The sequence below is a fragment of the Python bivittatus genome, unplaced genomic scaffold, assembly GCF_059951505.1.
Source record: "Python bivittatus isolate LINGU-HERP-01145 unplaced genomic scaffold, Pbiv_v1 ctg000330_np1212, whole genome shotgun sequence".
NCBI lineage: Eukaryota > Metazoa > Chordata > Lepidosauria > Squamata > Pythonidae > Python > Python bivittatus.
In genome coordinates, this window is record NW_028277058.1 from 39,747,900 (window position 1) to 39,765,305 (window position 17,406).

A 17,406-nucleotide genomic window follows, 5' to 3' on the forward strand; every position below is an offset into this window, starting at 1 on the left:
AGGTAGTCGTGCAAATAAAACTTTCCTTTTCCAACCTAGAAGGTGTGAGAAGATACACCTGTTGATTTTGTTTTGCTACTGTCCTTAAGAAAGAGATGTTGGGCGGGGGGGGGGGAGAGGAAAAGATGGAAAGCAGAATAGGAGAGACGTATCTGCCTGTTACACATATATTAGGCCAGTGTTTCTTCAAGTGCCAACCTTATGTTGAAAAATACAGTATTAAAATCCTATCAAGCAATTGTGAGCATCAATTTTAATTTTTTAAAATAATGTTATTAAAAGTTTTGTAAAAAGATAAAAACTAATACAAACTAATATAAAGCAAGAAAGAAAAAGAAAGCAAAGAGAAAGTTAAAAGTGCAGGAAAGGAAAAAAAGTAAAAGTAAAATAGAAAAGAAAAAAAGATACAAAGAAGTGGCTTCCGATCTTCTTTATAGCAGTTATAAGTACAATTATAACTTTACCTCTTCCTTGCCAAACCAAAACTACACAAATTACCTAGTGTGATTGCATGAAGCCTTTTAATACTTCCTAGGAAATCAGAACACTTATTCAGCAATGAAAGTGTTCCAATTATATTATATTATATGGACAATTTAAAAATCTCATACTGCAAAAGAGTGAGAAAATGCCTTGCAATCTTTTAATGGAATTTTCCCATGTAAAATTCTACCTGAATTTTTGGTTTGCTGTGTTTGGTCTGCAAAACCAGCCATTATGACTGTATAAATTGATGACTGTTTTGCATGAGCTTGGCCAGTTTGATTTAAGCAAATTACTACAGGTAGACCTTGATTCACAACTGCCCTGTGTAGCAACCATTTGAAGTTATAACATTGCTGAAAAAGTAACTTTACAACCAGTCCTCACATTTACGATCATCGTAGCATCCCATGGTCACATGATCGCCATTTGTGTGCTTCACAGCTGGCTTCCAACAAGCAGAGTCAATGGAGAAACCAGCAGTAAAATTGCAAGTCCCTATCACATGATGTCTCGCTTAATGACCTGTGGTGACTCACTTAACAACCAAATGGGAAGTGATGTCCTAAGTCCATCACAATCACATGATGTTTCATTTGGTGACTGCGTTGCTTAGCGACAGAGTTGCCAGTCCCAATTGTACACTAAGCAAGCACTACTTGTATGGCTGGTGCACTGCAGTGCAGTGACTAAAGTGTTAGACTAGGACTAGGGATGCCAGGTATGCAGCCATGAAAACTACTTTGGTCAAATCACTCTTTCTTGGCCCAGGGTTGTTACTATGGGGGAAAAACTGGAGGCGGGAGCACTCTGTACACTGCTTTGAGCTCCTGAATGAGAGGCAGTATATAAATCCAATAGATAGAATAAATAATTGTGATGCTTGAAGCCAATGACTGAAGAGGAGCTATGAGGCTAGAATTAATGTAGGATATGCAGAACCATTATGAGGATTGTAGGAATGGCCATGGGTTATACTTTACAGATGATTATTCTATCTGAAAAACAATCCATTACAAGTCCAATTTAGGGAAAGGCATGATATAAATATAATAAATAACATAATCATGAACTAGTTTTGGGGGAAGGATGGGAATTAAAATTAGCCTTTGATACTGAAATCCATTATTCTAAATATATAAATTCACTGAAATCAAGAGTGCTATTCAATAGCTAAAGGAGTTAAGAATTAAAGACTAGTATTCCATATCAGTACACTGCATGTTTGTGTCCATAGAGGACATTTTAATCATTTTTAATGGATGTGTGCATGAATAGGATGCTGATTTGTAATTAATATGGTTATCTATATGAGACTTTAGTAATGACAGTGTTCTTTCTAGGAAATAAAAATATGTTTGGGTGTTAACTCTACATATACTAGTAATATAGTTCTTGATACCTGAGCAAGGGCTCCTACCTGATGTATTTTAAGGTTTAGTGTATTTTTCTGTGTAATATGTTCTAGACTTAACACAAACCAGAGCAAAAATGCATTTTTCCTGAACCTGTCTAAAATTTGATAAAGTAACTCTTCCCTAGATAGCCAAGAACATTATACAAAGAACAATAAACCTTTGAAAGGCATGTACTGTTGGACTTTTATAGAGTTCTCTTTTATACTGTTCTCTTTTATAGAGAACACATGTTATGTCTTTCCTATATAGGCCTTTTCAATATTGACTTTTAAGGATTTTATAATAGTTGAGGTACTAAATGATTTAATTATCTTGCCTACACAGGGATAAATTAGCTTTATGACAGAGCTCTGATTAGTCAACTTCTACCTAGTATCAGTTATATAAGTCAGCAGGGAAAGGCAAACACTCTTCAAACAATCTGATAAACACAAAAAGTACACAGTTGAGTCAACTCACAAGGAGCTTTAATGAAAGTACATATAACTTATAAAGACAAAGTACAAATACAAGAATATATTATTCTGTTTGTGAAAGTTCATTGCTAAGGCACATCTATATTTTAAAGTAATAGAAGTGTGTTGCATAAAGTCATAATTCAAGCACTCTATTGTGTTTTAGGACAAAGAAAAATGAGCAATACAACATATACTATATACAAAATAAACACTGGCCAAAATATCACAGCACGATTTATTCCTCACATATCCCAGATGGCAAGTTATCATTCTTTTGTCATCATGACTTCTGACTGGTTTAAAGGCATACCATACAGTGGCATTTCAGGATCTTCAGAGAAATGTTTCTGACACAAACTTCTTTAAAAAACTGTTGGTAACAACAATATCTAGTACTGGAGAAATAGCTAGCTCAGCTCTTCCAACCTGACAGACAATCTAAATCTGTCATCCTCAACTAAAAGAAACATGTGTTAGTTCAGGAATAAGCAAGTAGTACTAAAAATGCTTTAGTTCCTTTCTGTTCATATAGCATACAAGCTCACAACAATTGTTGTTGTTAAGAAGAAAAGAGCGAGAGTCCAGCGCAAGAGTGGGCTGCTGGGCAGCATGTCCGTATAATTCATCTGTGCTTGGCCATTTTCCTTTGGATCTGTATTAAGAAAACAAAAGTTGTTCAGAATGAAAACCAGCTGGAAAGATTGTGTTTCTAGATCGTTAAGTAATGTTCTAGTCACAGCCGTACCATCACAAAATACCCTGACATAGTATGGAGCATAGCAGCTCTGCAAAGTAGAGCATAGTAGTTCTGCAAAGTAAATGCGACAACATGATAATATTATATTATAATTGTGTGGCTTTAAATTGCTTGGTAGATAACTATTTGGTGGTTGTAGCTTTCAAATGAATTACTGTGTGTGGGCAGGGAGGAGGAGGAGGGAATGCACAACTAGTAAACAAGAATGTCCATGAAAAGATAAGTGTAGTTTTATAGTTATGAACTCAAATATATGAACATAAATCTGTTAAACAATAGTGTCCATAACAAGCCACAATGGTATCAACATGATAATATGTGCATTGTGACATCCTCACAGAAATGATTAAATTATTCAATTTTGCATCATGGCATCTGACAAGTTGTCATTTACATAAGAACATCACAATGCCTCTGTCATTTTCCTCCCTGTGGATTATTTTATGAAATATTTTTGGATATGCATGATAAAATGTTCTTTGATAATCATTTTTCTTAACTTAAATTAATTTTCTATCTGTTTATCATATCACTAATTGAAATTCATCCATGTTTATGAAATTCATATGGCCAAAATAATGCTCAATCATTACCAAACTTAGATACTTAAGATGCCTATGGGAAGGGTGGGTGGAGATGGGAGCTGTGAAAATGATTCCAACCTGGCATATTTTTACAATATATACTGATTTTTCAATTATTCAGCTGTTTATACATCCAGAATAATGATCAACAAGAAAATAAATTACAAAAGATATTAAAATTAAGGAATCATTATCCTTTTCATTGCAATTTCAAGAGCAATCTGAAAGTTGACATCATTTCTTACTCTGTATTCTGTTGTTTCCTGTTGTGTGAAAATCTAATTTGGATTTCCCAAGGTGATTGTTCTGCAGAAGCTTGCCTTGATTCACCAACCTTTGCAGCTCCTGAAACACCTGAAAAAAATTAATCACAGAATAGTTTAATTGCTGAGAAGTGTTCTTTTTCTTTGTTCATGGATTCAGATTTTGCAAGACTCATTTTAAGGAATTTAGAAAGTCTTCTTATCTTCCAGTCCTCCTATTTCAGTATCTCTTTTAATATGGGAAGTTGTAGGAATGTTTAATATGTTCAGCCATGTCCATCTACTTTGCATTATGAATATAAAACACTACAGAGACAAATATGAAAAATTGGTCTTTTATGTGGATATGTTTCTTTCCATCTGTAGGTAAAGAAAATGTGTTTGCAATACCAATAACATGGATAAGAAAAAGAAAGAGGGCTCCAACTCATGTCTCCTAACCAAATAAATAATATTTCATTTGTAACAATGAGATTTGAACTTTCTTTAGAATGGAAAAAGTATTGGACCATGAGACCATCAATCAGTTACATATACGTTTCATTTTAAATTCTACACTGCTAAGTGCCTCTAGTACTGAAGATAAGATATAACCATAATGAATAATAGACTTTCCCTCCATCAATTTTTATAATCCCCTTTTAAAGTTGTCCAGATTAGCGGCCATCACCACACCTTATGAATTCAGCAGTTAACAATATATAATATGGGGATATATTTTTTTAATCTGTGTTGAATCTTCCAAATTTCACTTTCATTGGCAGACCCAAGATTCTAGAATTATGTGAGAGGCCTATCTACTGCACCATGGTTTCTTCTATTCAACTTTTTCTTCTGAAATAAAGAGGACCAGACACTGTAGCTTTTTCTCAGTGGAGCTGCTGTAACTCCTTTGTCTTTTTCCACAAAATTCTTTGAGATATAATAGCCTGATAGTATCTTCATAATCTTCTATTGTTATAAAATGGTATAAAAATATAGGGAAAGAAGCCAGGCTGAAGTTAAATGCAGAGAGAAGGTAATCAAACAATTGCCTACCAACAGATCTCAAGAAACAACAATTTTTGTTAGATTTGAATATCTCCATTTATATTTTCAAAAAGGGGGTTCCTCACTTGGTGAAACCTGTGCTCCTTTGCACAAATTAACCAAATTAGGTTTCAGGGGACCTGCTGAAGCATTTAAAAATATGGTAATGTGTTAATTAGCTATTATTATTTGGACTGTTTGATTCTAATTAGTTTGTTTGATTTTTTGGGAGAGGGGGGCTCATCATAAGCTTTTTAAACCAACTCCAGCATTATGGTCATCTTTAATTTTTCTTATATTTTTGTTTAGTATTAAGCCTGAGGAAAAGTTCTGTGAAAATCAAAGCATTGTTCACCCTGTTGTTCTTGATTGTTCTTGATAAAGAAGGCGTCCCTGATAAAATAGCAATTAATGTTTAAGTAGGAGAATTGTCATGGTTAGTGTACTTCTTAAAATTATTCATTTCTTGGGCTTGTGAGAACTAAATATATGTAACTAATTACTCACCTCAATATTCAACAGAAAAGATTTTCTGGCCTCTTCAACGATTCTCTCAATAATATCAGAATCAATGGGGATGCTGTTCATTCGAGCTCTATAAAGCTGTTTGAATTTGCTGATGTTGGTGATTCCAGAAAAATTGAAGAAAGACAGTCCTTTTCCAGTACTGGGCAGACTGAGTGATTTCTGGGCAATCTTCTTCAGAATCTGGCCACCAGACAGATCTCCCAAGTATCGGGTATAAGCATGGGCCACTAAAAGTTCAGGTTCATACTGGCCCACATGATGTAGCCTATCCACATATTTCTGAGTTGCCTCGTGACACTGGATGTCTTCCTTCCATGTGGGGCCATAGAAATATTTCAGGTCTTCTTCCAGTGCAGCTGTGCGATTCAATTCATTGGGGAAATAAACAGGAGTATAGACTGGGTTGTCCTTATTCCGTTCAGACTCTTCCTCCAAAGCCACATAGATGTAATACAGAGAAGCCAAATACAGCTAAAACAAGGATAGAGAGGAAGAGAAAAACTGAGTTCCAAACTCTGCCTTCATTCATACAGAATTTTTATAGCGTACTCAATTTGCTATTTAGATTCAACTTTCTATTAAAAAAATAGCCATAGTGGTTATAATTTGCCCATGATTTTTAGATTCCAATTATAGGTGGAAAGGGTTCCTATGAATCAATTCAGTTTTGGTAGCATTTGATGTCTGGCCAGTTTTATTTGATGGTCTACAAATTGTGTTCAGCCATTTCATGTCATTTGGAAGGTTTGTATTGGAATCCACTTATCTAGCTGTATTTAGGTTTCAAAAGCTTCCTTAAACAGTTTCAATGCAGTAGGGTTGCCTCACTGATGTGAGGAAATGATGTGGGACACTGTATGTATCAAATGTTATTGGTCTTTACTTATTAACCATTTGGTACCCAGTTATAGACATTCTGCAGGAAATATAATTTATTTCCCAAAACTGCATGTATACTAACAGTTTTCAACACTGGAAAAGACTCAACATACACTAGTAACATTACTGATAAAATCAGTGAGTTGTAGCTGGTGCTAGTGAAAAAAGTTTCCAGTGATCCTCCTTATCTATTGTGGCTTTCCATGCAATATTCCTACTGCTCCAAAGGTTCCCCCTGCTAACTTTGGGAGTGCTTTGGGATGCTACAGTGCAAAAGACAAATCAGAGACAAACTAGGGCCTCACTTTATACAAGCATTATTTTCCTATAGTGCAAAGTTGCCATGGATACAGCCCAGGTTTTAAAATTCACAGAAAAATTTTTTAAAGAAAAAAAAAAGTTGTTATTTTTCCACTGCCACTTTATGTTTTTTGATAAAGTACTTTCTATTCTAGATTTGGTCAGAAAAACAAAACTAAATATCTTTTAAATATTAACCAAGTTCCAGGAAAATATTTGTTTAGATGTGGTAAAACAGCTAGTTTCACAACAATTTGAGGAAAGTATTTGGAGGCTATAAGAGAGTTTTCGCTGAAATGATGAGTACTGGAAAATGGCTGAAATATGCAAATTAGGGAAGGAAGTTGGCTGCAAGAGTGTCATCCACTCACAATGCAGACCCTGGAGCTATTGCCATGTCCACATAGCAATTTCCTGGGATATTAGTTTGGCCTCTTAGCAGTTTTAGCTATTTACATTTTCCACCCCGGGTTTTGTACCCTTGTTATGTGGTACAAAAGAGAGGCATGGGTGGAACAAAGATATCAGAAAGTATAGATTGTGAGTTTGCCAGTCATAGTTGTTAGAATTTCCTATGGAGTTTGCCTGTATTTATTGATGTACAAGTTTTCCATCAACTAACAGTACAATATGATGCTCTCAGACTACAGAAGAATGCATACTTAGAACAATATAGTGTATTGGAGCTTTGTCCCACACATTTTAGAAGCATCTGCCTTCTCAGTGTATGCTCATGAGCACTTAGTGTGATAAAAAAAATTCCTCAGCAATGCCATAGGTACTATGAATAGTGCATCAAGTATGTATAGGAAAGGGCTCTCATTTTTTTCCTTTAGTGATATGTATTTTTCTCAAAAGGATTGCCATAACTCAGCCTTCATCAGCTTTGTACTCTCCAGATGCCTGGCACTCCAGCTCTATAGTCTAAGCCCAGCATGAGAATACCAAGTTGGGAAAGATTGTTGTATTCATTTGGAAAGTACATGCTGGAGAAGGCAGTTGTCTTGCAAATTTCTCTGTTAAAAATGCAATAGCAGAAGATAGGAAGAAGGTGGATCAGGATTTGCAGAAGATCAACAAGGATTTATTTTACTCCTAATCAAGAGTATCAACAATGAAAAGCTCTCCCCTCTAATTTAGCTGATAGAATCCATGTGCCCCTTGCACTAGCATTTTCCATTTGGCACCACCTTAATGCCACTATTTCACACTTGGTGGACCTTGCAGTATTATGCAGATTAATGGATGGAACCTTTAATCAGGTGTCTGAAATCTGTTGTATCTGTGTTGAGGTTAGTGTCCAGATTGCTGATTTTGTTGCATTTATTTTATTTTTTTCTTATGTTATTATTAACTGTATTTTGTTTTTATATTATGAGTTGCCTACTTCTCAAAAGCAGCATGAAATGCTGATAATCCTAAAGCAGTAGAACAGCCCTAGCCAGTTGGGATCACTCCCTAAATGTGAGAGTTCAACTCCTATAATTACCAACCTGCATTGCTGCTATGGTTGGCTGAAGATAAAAAAGTAATTGTCTAATACAACTTGAAGATTCTCCTTTGGGGAAGGTTGTGGTAGCTGCTAGGTGAGAATTAGTGAAAGGGAGAAATGAGAGACACTGTGGTTGAAGTTGCTGCTTAATCAGTAGTTTTAAAAGGGGTAGTGAATCTCTGTCAGTTTTAGGAGACTATTTAATATACAATTTAATATATTGCTATTTTTTCTGGAACCTCTAAGAGAAGGCAGTTTTAACATTCATATACCATACAAAACCAGTTGATTATCTGGAATTCAACTCAAGGTTATTTTTAGTTCTCAAGATCTAATTTTATATATCAAGATAATGGTGCATGTTGAAGGAGGAGAAGAAAACAACAATGTAGGAATAAGAGTTGACCCAAATCAGCCACACTGGGGAAGAAGATATTTAATAATTCTTCCTTTCCCAGATAAAATTTCTGATTTACTATTACTATTAATCCTTCTGGGTGGATTAATGGCAGCTATCTGTAGTGAATCATTGTAACTTCCCCTCCTCATTAGCTGGTAATCAGCAACTTTGGGAGAACATTTCATTTGGGGAAAATGGAATGTGCTATCCTGATTCTATTTGCTTTCTCATTATCTATTCTTAAGCCTAAAAAAATTAAGAGAGCCAATCATAATATATTGCATCATTTATAAATTTAAATCAAATGGTACATGTGCATACACGCATGCTGAAACTCATTTCTAGTTACAGTGTGTCTTGTTTATACTTTCCTCTCATTCAATTTAGTTGGCTAGAGATCAGCCAGTCAACAAAGGAAAAGATTCTGAAAAAGCACTAAACATTTATTTGCTAGATGTATTTTGGTCAATTGAGTTTGGTCTCCAAGAATTTCGTTAGTACTGCCATTACATTCATTTTACTTTAGTACTATGGTACTGCTATATTTTTCCTCCTGTTGATTTTATTAATTGTGTTTCTGCTTCCTGGCATTCCATTATGCATTCAGTACTTACCCCTAATGATTATTTCTAACAGGTTCTGCTGGAAAATGAATACTCAGCTGCTTGGGCATTTCTTTGCTCACCTAGCACTAATAGATCTGGCAAACTACTAAAATGCATATTATGTTCACATCCAAAAATGAACCAGGGAATCTTCTATACTGCAATTCCAACACAAAGCTGTATAGTATGATTTACTTTATCAGTTTCCCTTCTTTATTCTTTAGGAGTTCATCAGCTCACTTTAAATATAATATGCAAATGTAACAAAAATATACAATGTGTGACTTCTTGTTGAATATACATTTTAAGAATGCTATGGTGTAATGTTTTTGTAGTATCAGAACAACAGTATTTACTAACATAGTAGACTTGCCTGTCAGGTTTTTCTCCCTGATCATGGGGTAGCTTTTCCTTGCTTGTTTTCTTTTTCTTTTGATGTATTCATGTAGCTTATTTCTGTTGATGTATTCATGTAGCTTATTCTATTTACAGAATTCCTATATTTTCAAGCTTTTTTAGTTATGTATTCTAATGAATTTCCTCTTCTCAAGCAAAATGTATGTACATCTCAGGAATATCTTGAACCCAATATTTGGGTTGTGCCTTAACTATAACCAACATTACACTCCTAAGTGTACTAAGGAATAAATTCTGCTGAAAATTATTTCTGAATAAATGTATTTAAGATTGGTATACCAGCCTTGTTTATACTTAGGGAAAGATAAAGCATCTGCTTAAATCAGTTACAGTGGAGTCAATGGAACTGAAATGTACACAAAGTTGCTTAGATCAATCATAATTAAGGAGAAGAGGGTCAAAGAAGAGGGATGACTTTAGGCTTGTGGTCTCTATTTCATTTTTTATATTTTATTAAAACACTAAGGTCCATAAATTCAAGCCAAATGTAAGTAGTCATTGACAGAAGTGGCTGTATCACTAAAGTTAATAAATAGTGTATATTTCAACACATGAGTATTCTGGGAATTTATTTTCAGGACAGATCTGAATTTAGGGTTTTTTTTCCCCCTCACACAAATTCTCCACTCTTACCTACATGGTTCTTTGTGTTTCTTGGGGAAGGCTGGAGCCTTCAAGGATTTGGAGTTCTGAAGTAATTTGAGTTAATCTGTGTCCAGGATAAGAAACTGGTACACTTTTCCTGTACATACAATTACATTATACTGCACCTACAGCTTAATTTGCAATCCACCCATAAATCACTGCTCCTCCAAAACCAGAAAACAAGTACCTTAAATTCATGAAGTGTCACCTGCCCCTTTTGGAAAATCTTCATGAATTCTGTGTTTTCTGCCTCTGCATGAACATCTTTGGTGCTTTCCTTCAGGGCTTCTGAAAGGTCCTGAAACTTTCTACTGAGGATATGAAAGAAAGGGTAGAGTTAGTGTTAAAGAATTTTTCATTAGTCCTTTTGCACAGAAGTTAAATTGGCAATCTGTAGGAAAGCAGAGAAGGAGGAGAAGAAAAGATGAGCATCCTTTCTAGGCAACAGTGAAAAGACCTCTCCATTCTTCAAAGACAAGATATGCAAAGTTACATTTCTTTGGACGAAAAGAGAGTTTGGGAAATGTTACAGATATCAGACTAAAAGATCACATATCAGGCTAACATTTAGAATGGAATCAGATTGGTGGATTACAATCTATTTAAACATACAAAGTTTTCTCCTCAGGGATCACAGAGACAAATTACCGAGAGAAATACTGACAACCCTAATGTGGAACATCCATGAAATGAAAAAAGTACATGCTGAATTTCTATGAATGTCTTAAAACCCACACTTACCCTTCAGTGTGCTGGGCCATTCTTCCCTTTTTCTGTTGTTCTTTTGCTATCCCTTCTTTTGCCTTTCTGCGGGCCTTTTGCCTCCTTCTTTCCAGACGCTGAAGGGTTCTTGAGTTAAGCAGCCCTTCTCCTTCATCTTTCTCTTTATATTCTTACTGTGAGATCACGTGCTCAGTCAGAAAACATCTGACCTCAGAAAGCATACAGTTCTCTTGCAACATGTACACTTTTTTCACCACGCCCCATCACTAGAGAAGCTCAGCCCTTTCCTTTCTTTCCTCCTCTGAGTAGGGAGGGAGGAGGAGAAGTCACCTGATGCGGCGGTATTGGCAACTAAGCACAACAGGATGTCAAGAGACTTCTCTATAAAGAATGCTGGGCATTTTGCCCAGTGTGATTAACCTTTTCATTCCACAAAGCCAACCAGCTCCTCTTTTCAAATAATAGTGATTCTTGGTAGCATTTGTTTTTATACAGTATGTAACCTGGATATAAAAATAATTCAGAAGAATGTATATCATATTTTTGCTCCTTGATTTAGGGGATAATCTTATTGGAAGATGAAGTGCTTTAATATACATGTGGCAATGGGAAACTCACATTGCTGGGGATTCTTCCAGCCTGCTGGCACGTAGTTCTGCCACTGTAGAACTACGGATCTGATCAGATTTGGTCAGATGTGTGTGGGAAATGCAAGGAGGCATGTTGATGGCTGTGTGTGTATCCACCAGAACCAAACCCTCCTCCACCATATGGTCTCAAACTATGCAAACTTCTCATCAGATAAATTTCCCCCCACTATAGTCAACAAGAGGGAAAATAACACTCTGCCCCTCCTGCCTTCGTTATAGTGCACTTGCAAACCTTCTTTTGCATTATGTGTGGAGTGTACTCTTATCTATGTGACATTTTCATTGGAATACTCTGGGCAGGTAAATAAATTGCCAGGCCAAGGCAGAAATCAATAGGTCTATTAATGGTATACTAAGATAAACCTGTTTATCTGTGGCAGAACTGGGCAATCTGCAGTCTTCAAAATACTTTGCAGGTGACCCACTCTGACTTCTGGCAAAAAATAGTTTTTTTTTCTTTTGTCAGCCCTCTGGTTGGGGAAGGAAAGGAAATCTCATAAAGAAAGAGGTCCAGAAACAAGGAATAGTGGGTGACTGTCAAGTTTTGGCTCTGTCCCCCATCCTGGCAGGTGGCATCCAACAATTACCCATGGAGAAACAGCATAACTGGTTTACTGCAGCAATTCCAGTGGAAATGCTGAGGTCCTTGCGTGTTGAAAAGTTGAAAATGGTCAGTAGAAGGTATCCATTTTCATTTGTTTTAGCTTGAGAGGCAGACATAGGGAGTCCAGAAAGAGGACCTACTTGTATTGATACTTCATCTGACTTAGCCACTTTTTCAAAATGTCTCCTTTGTTCAACTAGCCAGATTGTTCCAGATCATCATGCCAAATGGCTTCCACTCTTTTTCCCCCCCCATATCTGGTTACATCATCACTGTATTTATTCTAACATGTGACATAAAACAATTATATAACAATAAAGAGAGAGGTCACAATTTTAGTACTATCGACCAGACTGAGGAATCTTCTTCTTGTGAGATGATATAATGAGGCGCCATAGAGGATGATGACTATTAATTATCCCTTGTGATGTGTGCCATGTGGGCCTTGTAGTCAGGAATTCTGGAAAAAGCTCAGTCTAAGAAAGGAAGAGAACTGGAAATCTCTCATTCTTCCCACAGACCATTAGAATCATTCACCGGGCAGTTTTAGGAACCAGAGCTGCCTCACAGAAAGCACTTTGTCATCTAAGGTATCCTGTTGCTACCATCTATCTAATCATTATCATTATCTTCTCAAATCCTTCGGTATTATGTGGTTGCACTAGTTCAATCAGTAGGTCAGAAAAGCAGCATTATAGGAAACTGTAGCATAAGCCTGTGATGTCATAAAGACTCCACATATATTAGAGTCTGATTTATTACTGTCAAGATAATCTTTGGGACAGGGATAGGATTTTCTTTTCTTTTCTTTTTTTTTTTGATCACTAAGTTCTCTCAAAATGGCTGCCATGATTGGGACTTAATTATCCATAAAATGGCTACAATGATAGGCATGGCCAAGTCACAAAATAACTATTTCCCAGAGAGCCATTTTTGGCCCTTATTTGTTTAATTAAACAAGGGGAAGAAAAAGAAAAGGAAAAAAAAGGAAAGGAAAAGAATTACTCTTTTCTATCCCATCTAGCTCTACATCTTATATCTGTCTTTTTTTTTTTGATATGATGGAATACTTCCAGTTAGATACTGGGTACAGCCACCTCCCATGGTAATTTGCACTTAATTTTCTAAGAATGTTTTAGAGGCCCTTTTGTAAATCAAGGTGATGCCAGAGGCTCAAAATAAAGAAGCACTTCTCAGTCATATTGTCAATATTTACAAAATGGTAACACTGAATAAACACCTGCACAACCAAATAAAAAAAATTGTTCAAAAATTTCCATTCAGTTTTCCTACCTCCCCTCCCCCCCAGATTCTGTCCTTCGTCAACATACTCAGCCTTCATTCAATGTTTTATAAAATACCATGCTTGCATTTCAAAAACATTGGGATTTCCCGCAAGTAATGAAATCTCTCCTTTGTATACATGGGTCATGCCATTTTGGCAGTATCAGCAAGGGCAATCACCTTTGAAAGTTGATAACCTTCCTTCACTAGCATTACTGGCATAGAAGCAGAAACAGCCTCCTCTTCTGCCAGCTGATCTGCTATGCACTAGCATTAGAGCATTGTTGTTTAGAAGCCCCTCTCATCTATAACCTTTTAATCTCCTAAAATCACTCTCTTAACTTTCTTACTGCTACAAGATCAGATGTTCTCCATTAGCACTCATACAGTATCTGAAAATTTGCATCGCCAGTTATTTAACACATGAATGTGACGTGAAAGTCATGCTTAAGTTCCTGCTAGGAATGGCTGCCTCTCTTCCAGCTGTTGGTGAGAAACAGTGCCAGAAGCTAATCTTAGAGAAAGATGCATGCATTACTCAGCAAAATCAGTGCCTTCATTATAAGGAAACCTCCAACAGTGACACAGCAAAATGTTCTATGCAACCTCAGAAGGAAATACTGACTCAGATTGCACATTGTAATGCTCTACAACAGGAAAGAACAACTATGGGGTGGGGGGGAAGCTAACAGTTGCTTTGTGAAAGCTACAAAGTTTTGTAGCTAAGGAAAGAGAAGATAACATGGAGGAGGATCAATCCGTGAACAAATCTAACAGTTAAGAAGAGAGCAAATTGAATTTCACAAGTCATTTTGATTGTACAGTTTAGCTTAAATTAAGTATTCTTCAATTTCTGAAATTTTCTTGGCAAGTACAGAGTTGGTTTGCCACTGTTTACTTCTAAGATGTATTTCAGTTTCCTATTTAGCCTAAAGCCCTGGCATTGCCTGACAGTCTCCCATCCAAGTATTGATCAATCCCATCTTTGCTTAGCTCCCTTCCAAGCCCAGACAAGCCCAGGTAGATGCTACCACCACAAGCATATCTTAATTGATACTTCTGTGGGGAAAAAGTGGCAGCCATTTAACTCTCTGTAGTCAGGTCAACTCCATAAAACTATTGCAATATTTTATATGCTTCACATGCCATTAAAATAGAGACAAATGTTACAGATATGATGTAGAAAAGAAAAGAGAACTGGATACAACAGAGAAAAGCAATTCTAAAGAAACATCCATGCAGGATTTTGTACTGAAAATCAGTGCTTTTCCAGGCTTCATGACAATGGACAAATCTTATGTCCTGGTTTGGCAGAGCAGAGCACAAACGTATCACTGGCAACCACATACTGAACACTTGCTTTCTCCATTATTTGTTTGTTTATTATTTTATTTATTAAACCAATTTATATAGCCACATATCTCACCACAGGGGACTCTGGGTGGCATACAACAAAGCTAAAAACTGTCAATAAATACATTAAAAATATAAAAATCAAAATAGAAGAGAGAATAAAAGGATGTTAAAAATAAGGGAGCCACCTCACTAATTCCTTTGTCCCCTGGGGTCCCCAGGCCTGCTGGCATAAACAAGTCTTAAGGGACCTCCGGAAGCTCAACAATGACGAGGCCAACCTCACCTCAAGGGGGAGAAGATTCCACAGCGCAGACGCCACAGCAGAAAAGGCCCGCTGCCAGGGCCCTGCCAAATGTATCTCCCTAGGCCATGGAACCCAGAACATGCCTTCTCTGCTGGATCTGGTAGGATGGGCAGATGAAATCGGGGATGGGTGGTCCCTCAGATAGCCCGGCCCCATGCTATGAAGGGCTTTAAAGGTCAACACCAGCACCTTGAATTGGACCCGGAAACAAACTGGTAACCAAAGTAGCTTGCAAAGCAGAGGTGTAATGTGTGTTCTACTAGAAACACACATAACTGCTCACACCACTGCATTTTGCACTAGCTGAAGTTCTGAATACTCTTCAAGGGCAGCTCCATGAAGAATGCATTGCAGTAGTCTAACCAGGAGGTGACTAGGACATGAATGACTGTGAGTAGGTCCCTCTGATCTAAGAATGGGCACAACTGGCGCACAATAAAAGTTGTGCAAAGGCCCTCCTAGCCACGACTGCCACCTGCTCTTTGAGCAGGAGTCGTGAGTCCATGAGGACCCCACAGATTGTGCACATTATATTAGAAACATACAAACAATGCTCAATTATAAAAGAGCAAATCCAACAGAAAACAATATATTCCTGGAAATAAAAGTATTTGATAAAATAACAGATGGTGTTTACAAATAAATCAAGCTATAGTTAGATCAAGATATAAATGGCTGGTCTCTGCAGTCTTTGTTTGATATTACAGAAAGGGAGGACAGGGTTTTGACTCTTGGCTTGCACATTAGCAAGCTTTCATGCCAGCTCTGCATATTAGTTAAGTTTCCTGATCCTTTTTTCTCAATGCATTGTTGTCCTTTGGCTTGAATCATTTGGTACAAATGGTATCATTTCATTATTATTTTTGGTATTAACTGATATTCATGGACATGATTCAGAAACCATGTGCACACATAAATTAGATAGGAAGGTACACATGCTTCTTCTGGTGTCACAGTGCATAAGAATGCAATGTGCAACACTTTCACTAAGTCATTGGCTTGAAACTCTCTTACGAAGCAAAGATGAAGCTCATTTTAGCATCACATGTGGGATCATGAGCATCAAAGACATGGGAAAGAGTGTGGAATATTTTAAGGACAACCTTCCTAACCTCTGACGCCTTTCAGATAGTCTGGACAACAATAGCTTTCATAGCTGACCAGCAAGTGATGGGAGTTTTATCTTACACATCAGGCAGTTCCTGGATTGGGAAAAGCTGTTTGAAGGATTCCCAGGGTGGCAAATGATCTTATAAATAAGGCTGTGTCTCCTTATTTATAAGAACTTAAAGGACTATTGCTCATTCCTATGTAGAAGGAGGCTCTATCCTGAAACAGCCATCTCAGCAAAAGCACTCACAAAATGCTGGATGAACTTGATTCTAATTCCATTATGCTAATATTTATTTAAGTGAGATTAATTACTCAGGGATGACAGAAATGCACAATAGAATAGGATTGTGCACTGCTTTTCATACACACCCTTTCCCAGTGATTCATAATATGAACAAATGAGATAGAAGCAATATGAACAGTCCAGAAAAACGTCATTGCACTGTGGTCTGAAGAGAGAATAGACTTTGTTCTTTAGGATAATGAGGGCCCTTTTATTTAAAGACTGTGCCAGATTGAAAATGGCTCCATTGCTCTTTGATATCTTAGTATTGGCTGTGTTCAACAACTTGAACACTTTGTTTCTGGTGTATTTTGAAACCACAGTAAAAGGAATGATATGCTGTGGCTTGGGACATGCAGAAACTCCTGCCACATCTGTCTCTCAGTTCCTGGAGTTCAGGCCCTTCAAGCAGAAAGATAACCTGATGCCTTTTTAGCTTCCCTTCATGGAAAGGGAAATCAATGAGGAAAATCAAATGAGAAGGAAATCAAATTCTTCCCCGTCCTCCACATCAGCAGGAAGTCAAAGCTTCCCATTTGTCTCACCCTACCACTGTTTATCTTAACAGCAATCAAGGCATATGACTAAATTATAGTAATGGGTTCACCTTAAAAAGGTTAAGCCCTAATAGAATTAAGAGTCCTCCATCCTAGCCCAAAATTAAATAACTAAAAACCTGGCAGGAAGGGCCAACATTCCTTAAACCCCAAAAAATCGAATCATAAAAAGATTTCTTCCTGAAGAGATCTACATTCCAGTTAGACAATACCAGATAAGGCAAACACAGGAAACCCAGCTCAGTAGGGTGCCTGACCTTAGAATGCTCCCTAG

The 17,406-nt window shown here is 36.9% G+C and overlaps 1 protein-coding gene across 2 annotated transcripts; it reads right to left on the reverse strand.

Annotated features, from left to right (window-relative positions):
- Positions 1-2,351: 2,351 nt before the first annotated feature.
- Positions 2,352-11,177, reverse strand: HMOX1 (heme oxygenase 1). 2 transcript variants are annotated; one of them, XM_007428786.4, is made up of 5 exons: positions 11,000-11,177; positions 10,446-10,566; positions 5,500-5,991; positions 3,946-4,054; positions 2,352-3,011 (listed from the first exon to the last, which is right to left on the reverse strand). In XM_007428786.4, exons 1-5 carry the CDS (start codon positions 11,017-11,019, stop codon positions 2,884-2,886), a joined length of 870 nt encoding a protein of 289 aa, XP_007428848.1. In that variant the 5' UTR covers positions 11,020-11,177; the 3' UTR covers positions 2,352-2,883. The 2 variants fall into 2 exon arrangements, with proteins under 2 accessions (XP_007428848.1, XP_007428847.1); XM_007428785.3 differs by having other exon boundaries at positions 10,446-10,569.
- Positions 11,178-17,406: the final 6,229 nt, after the last annotated feature.

Excerpts from the sequence above, each read along its gene's own strand:
- HMOX1 (XM_007428785.3), bottom strand. The coding sequence starts at position 11,019 with ATGGCCCAGCACACTGAAGG. Across the intron at positions 10,570-10,999 it reads ATGGCCCAGCACACTGAAGG|TAGAAAGTTTCAGGACCTTT; the intron begins GTAAGTGTGGGT and ends TCATATCCTCAG. Across the intron at positions 5,992-10,445 it reads TGACACTTCATGAATTTAAG|CTGTATTTGGCTTCTCTGTA; the intron begins GTACTTGTTTTC and ends TCCTTGTTTTAG.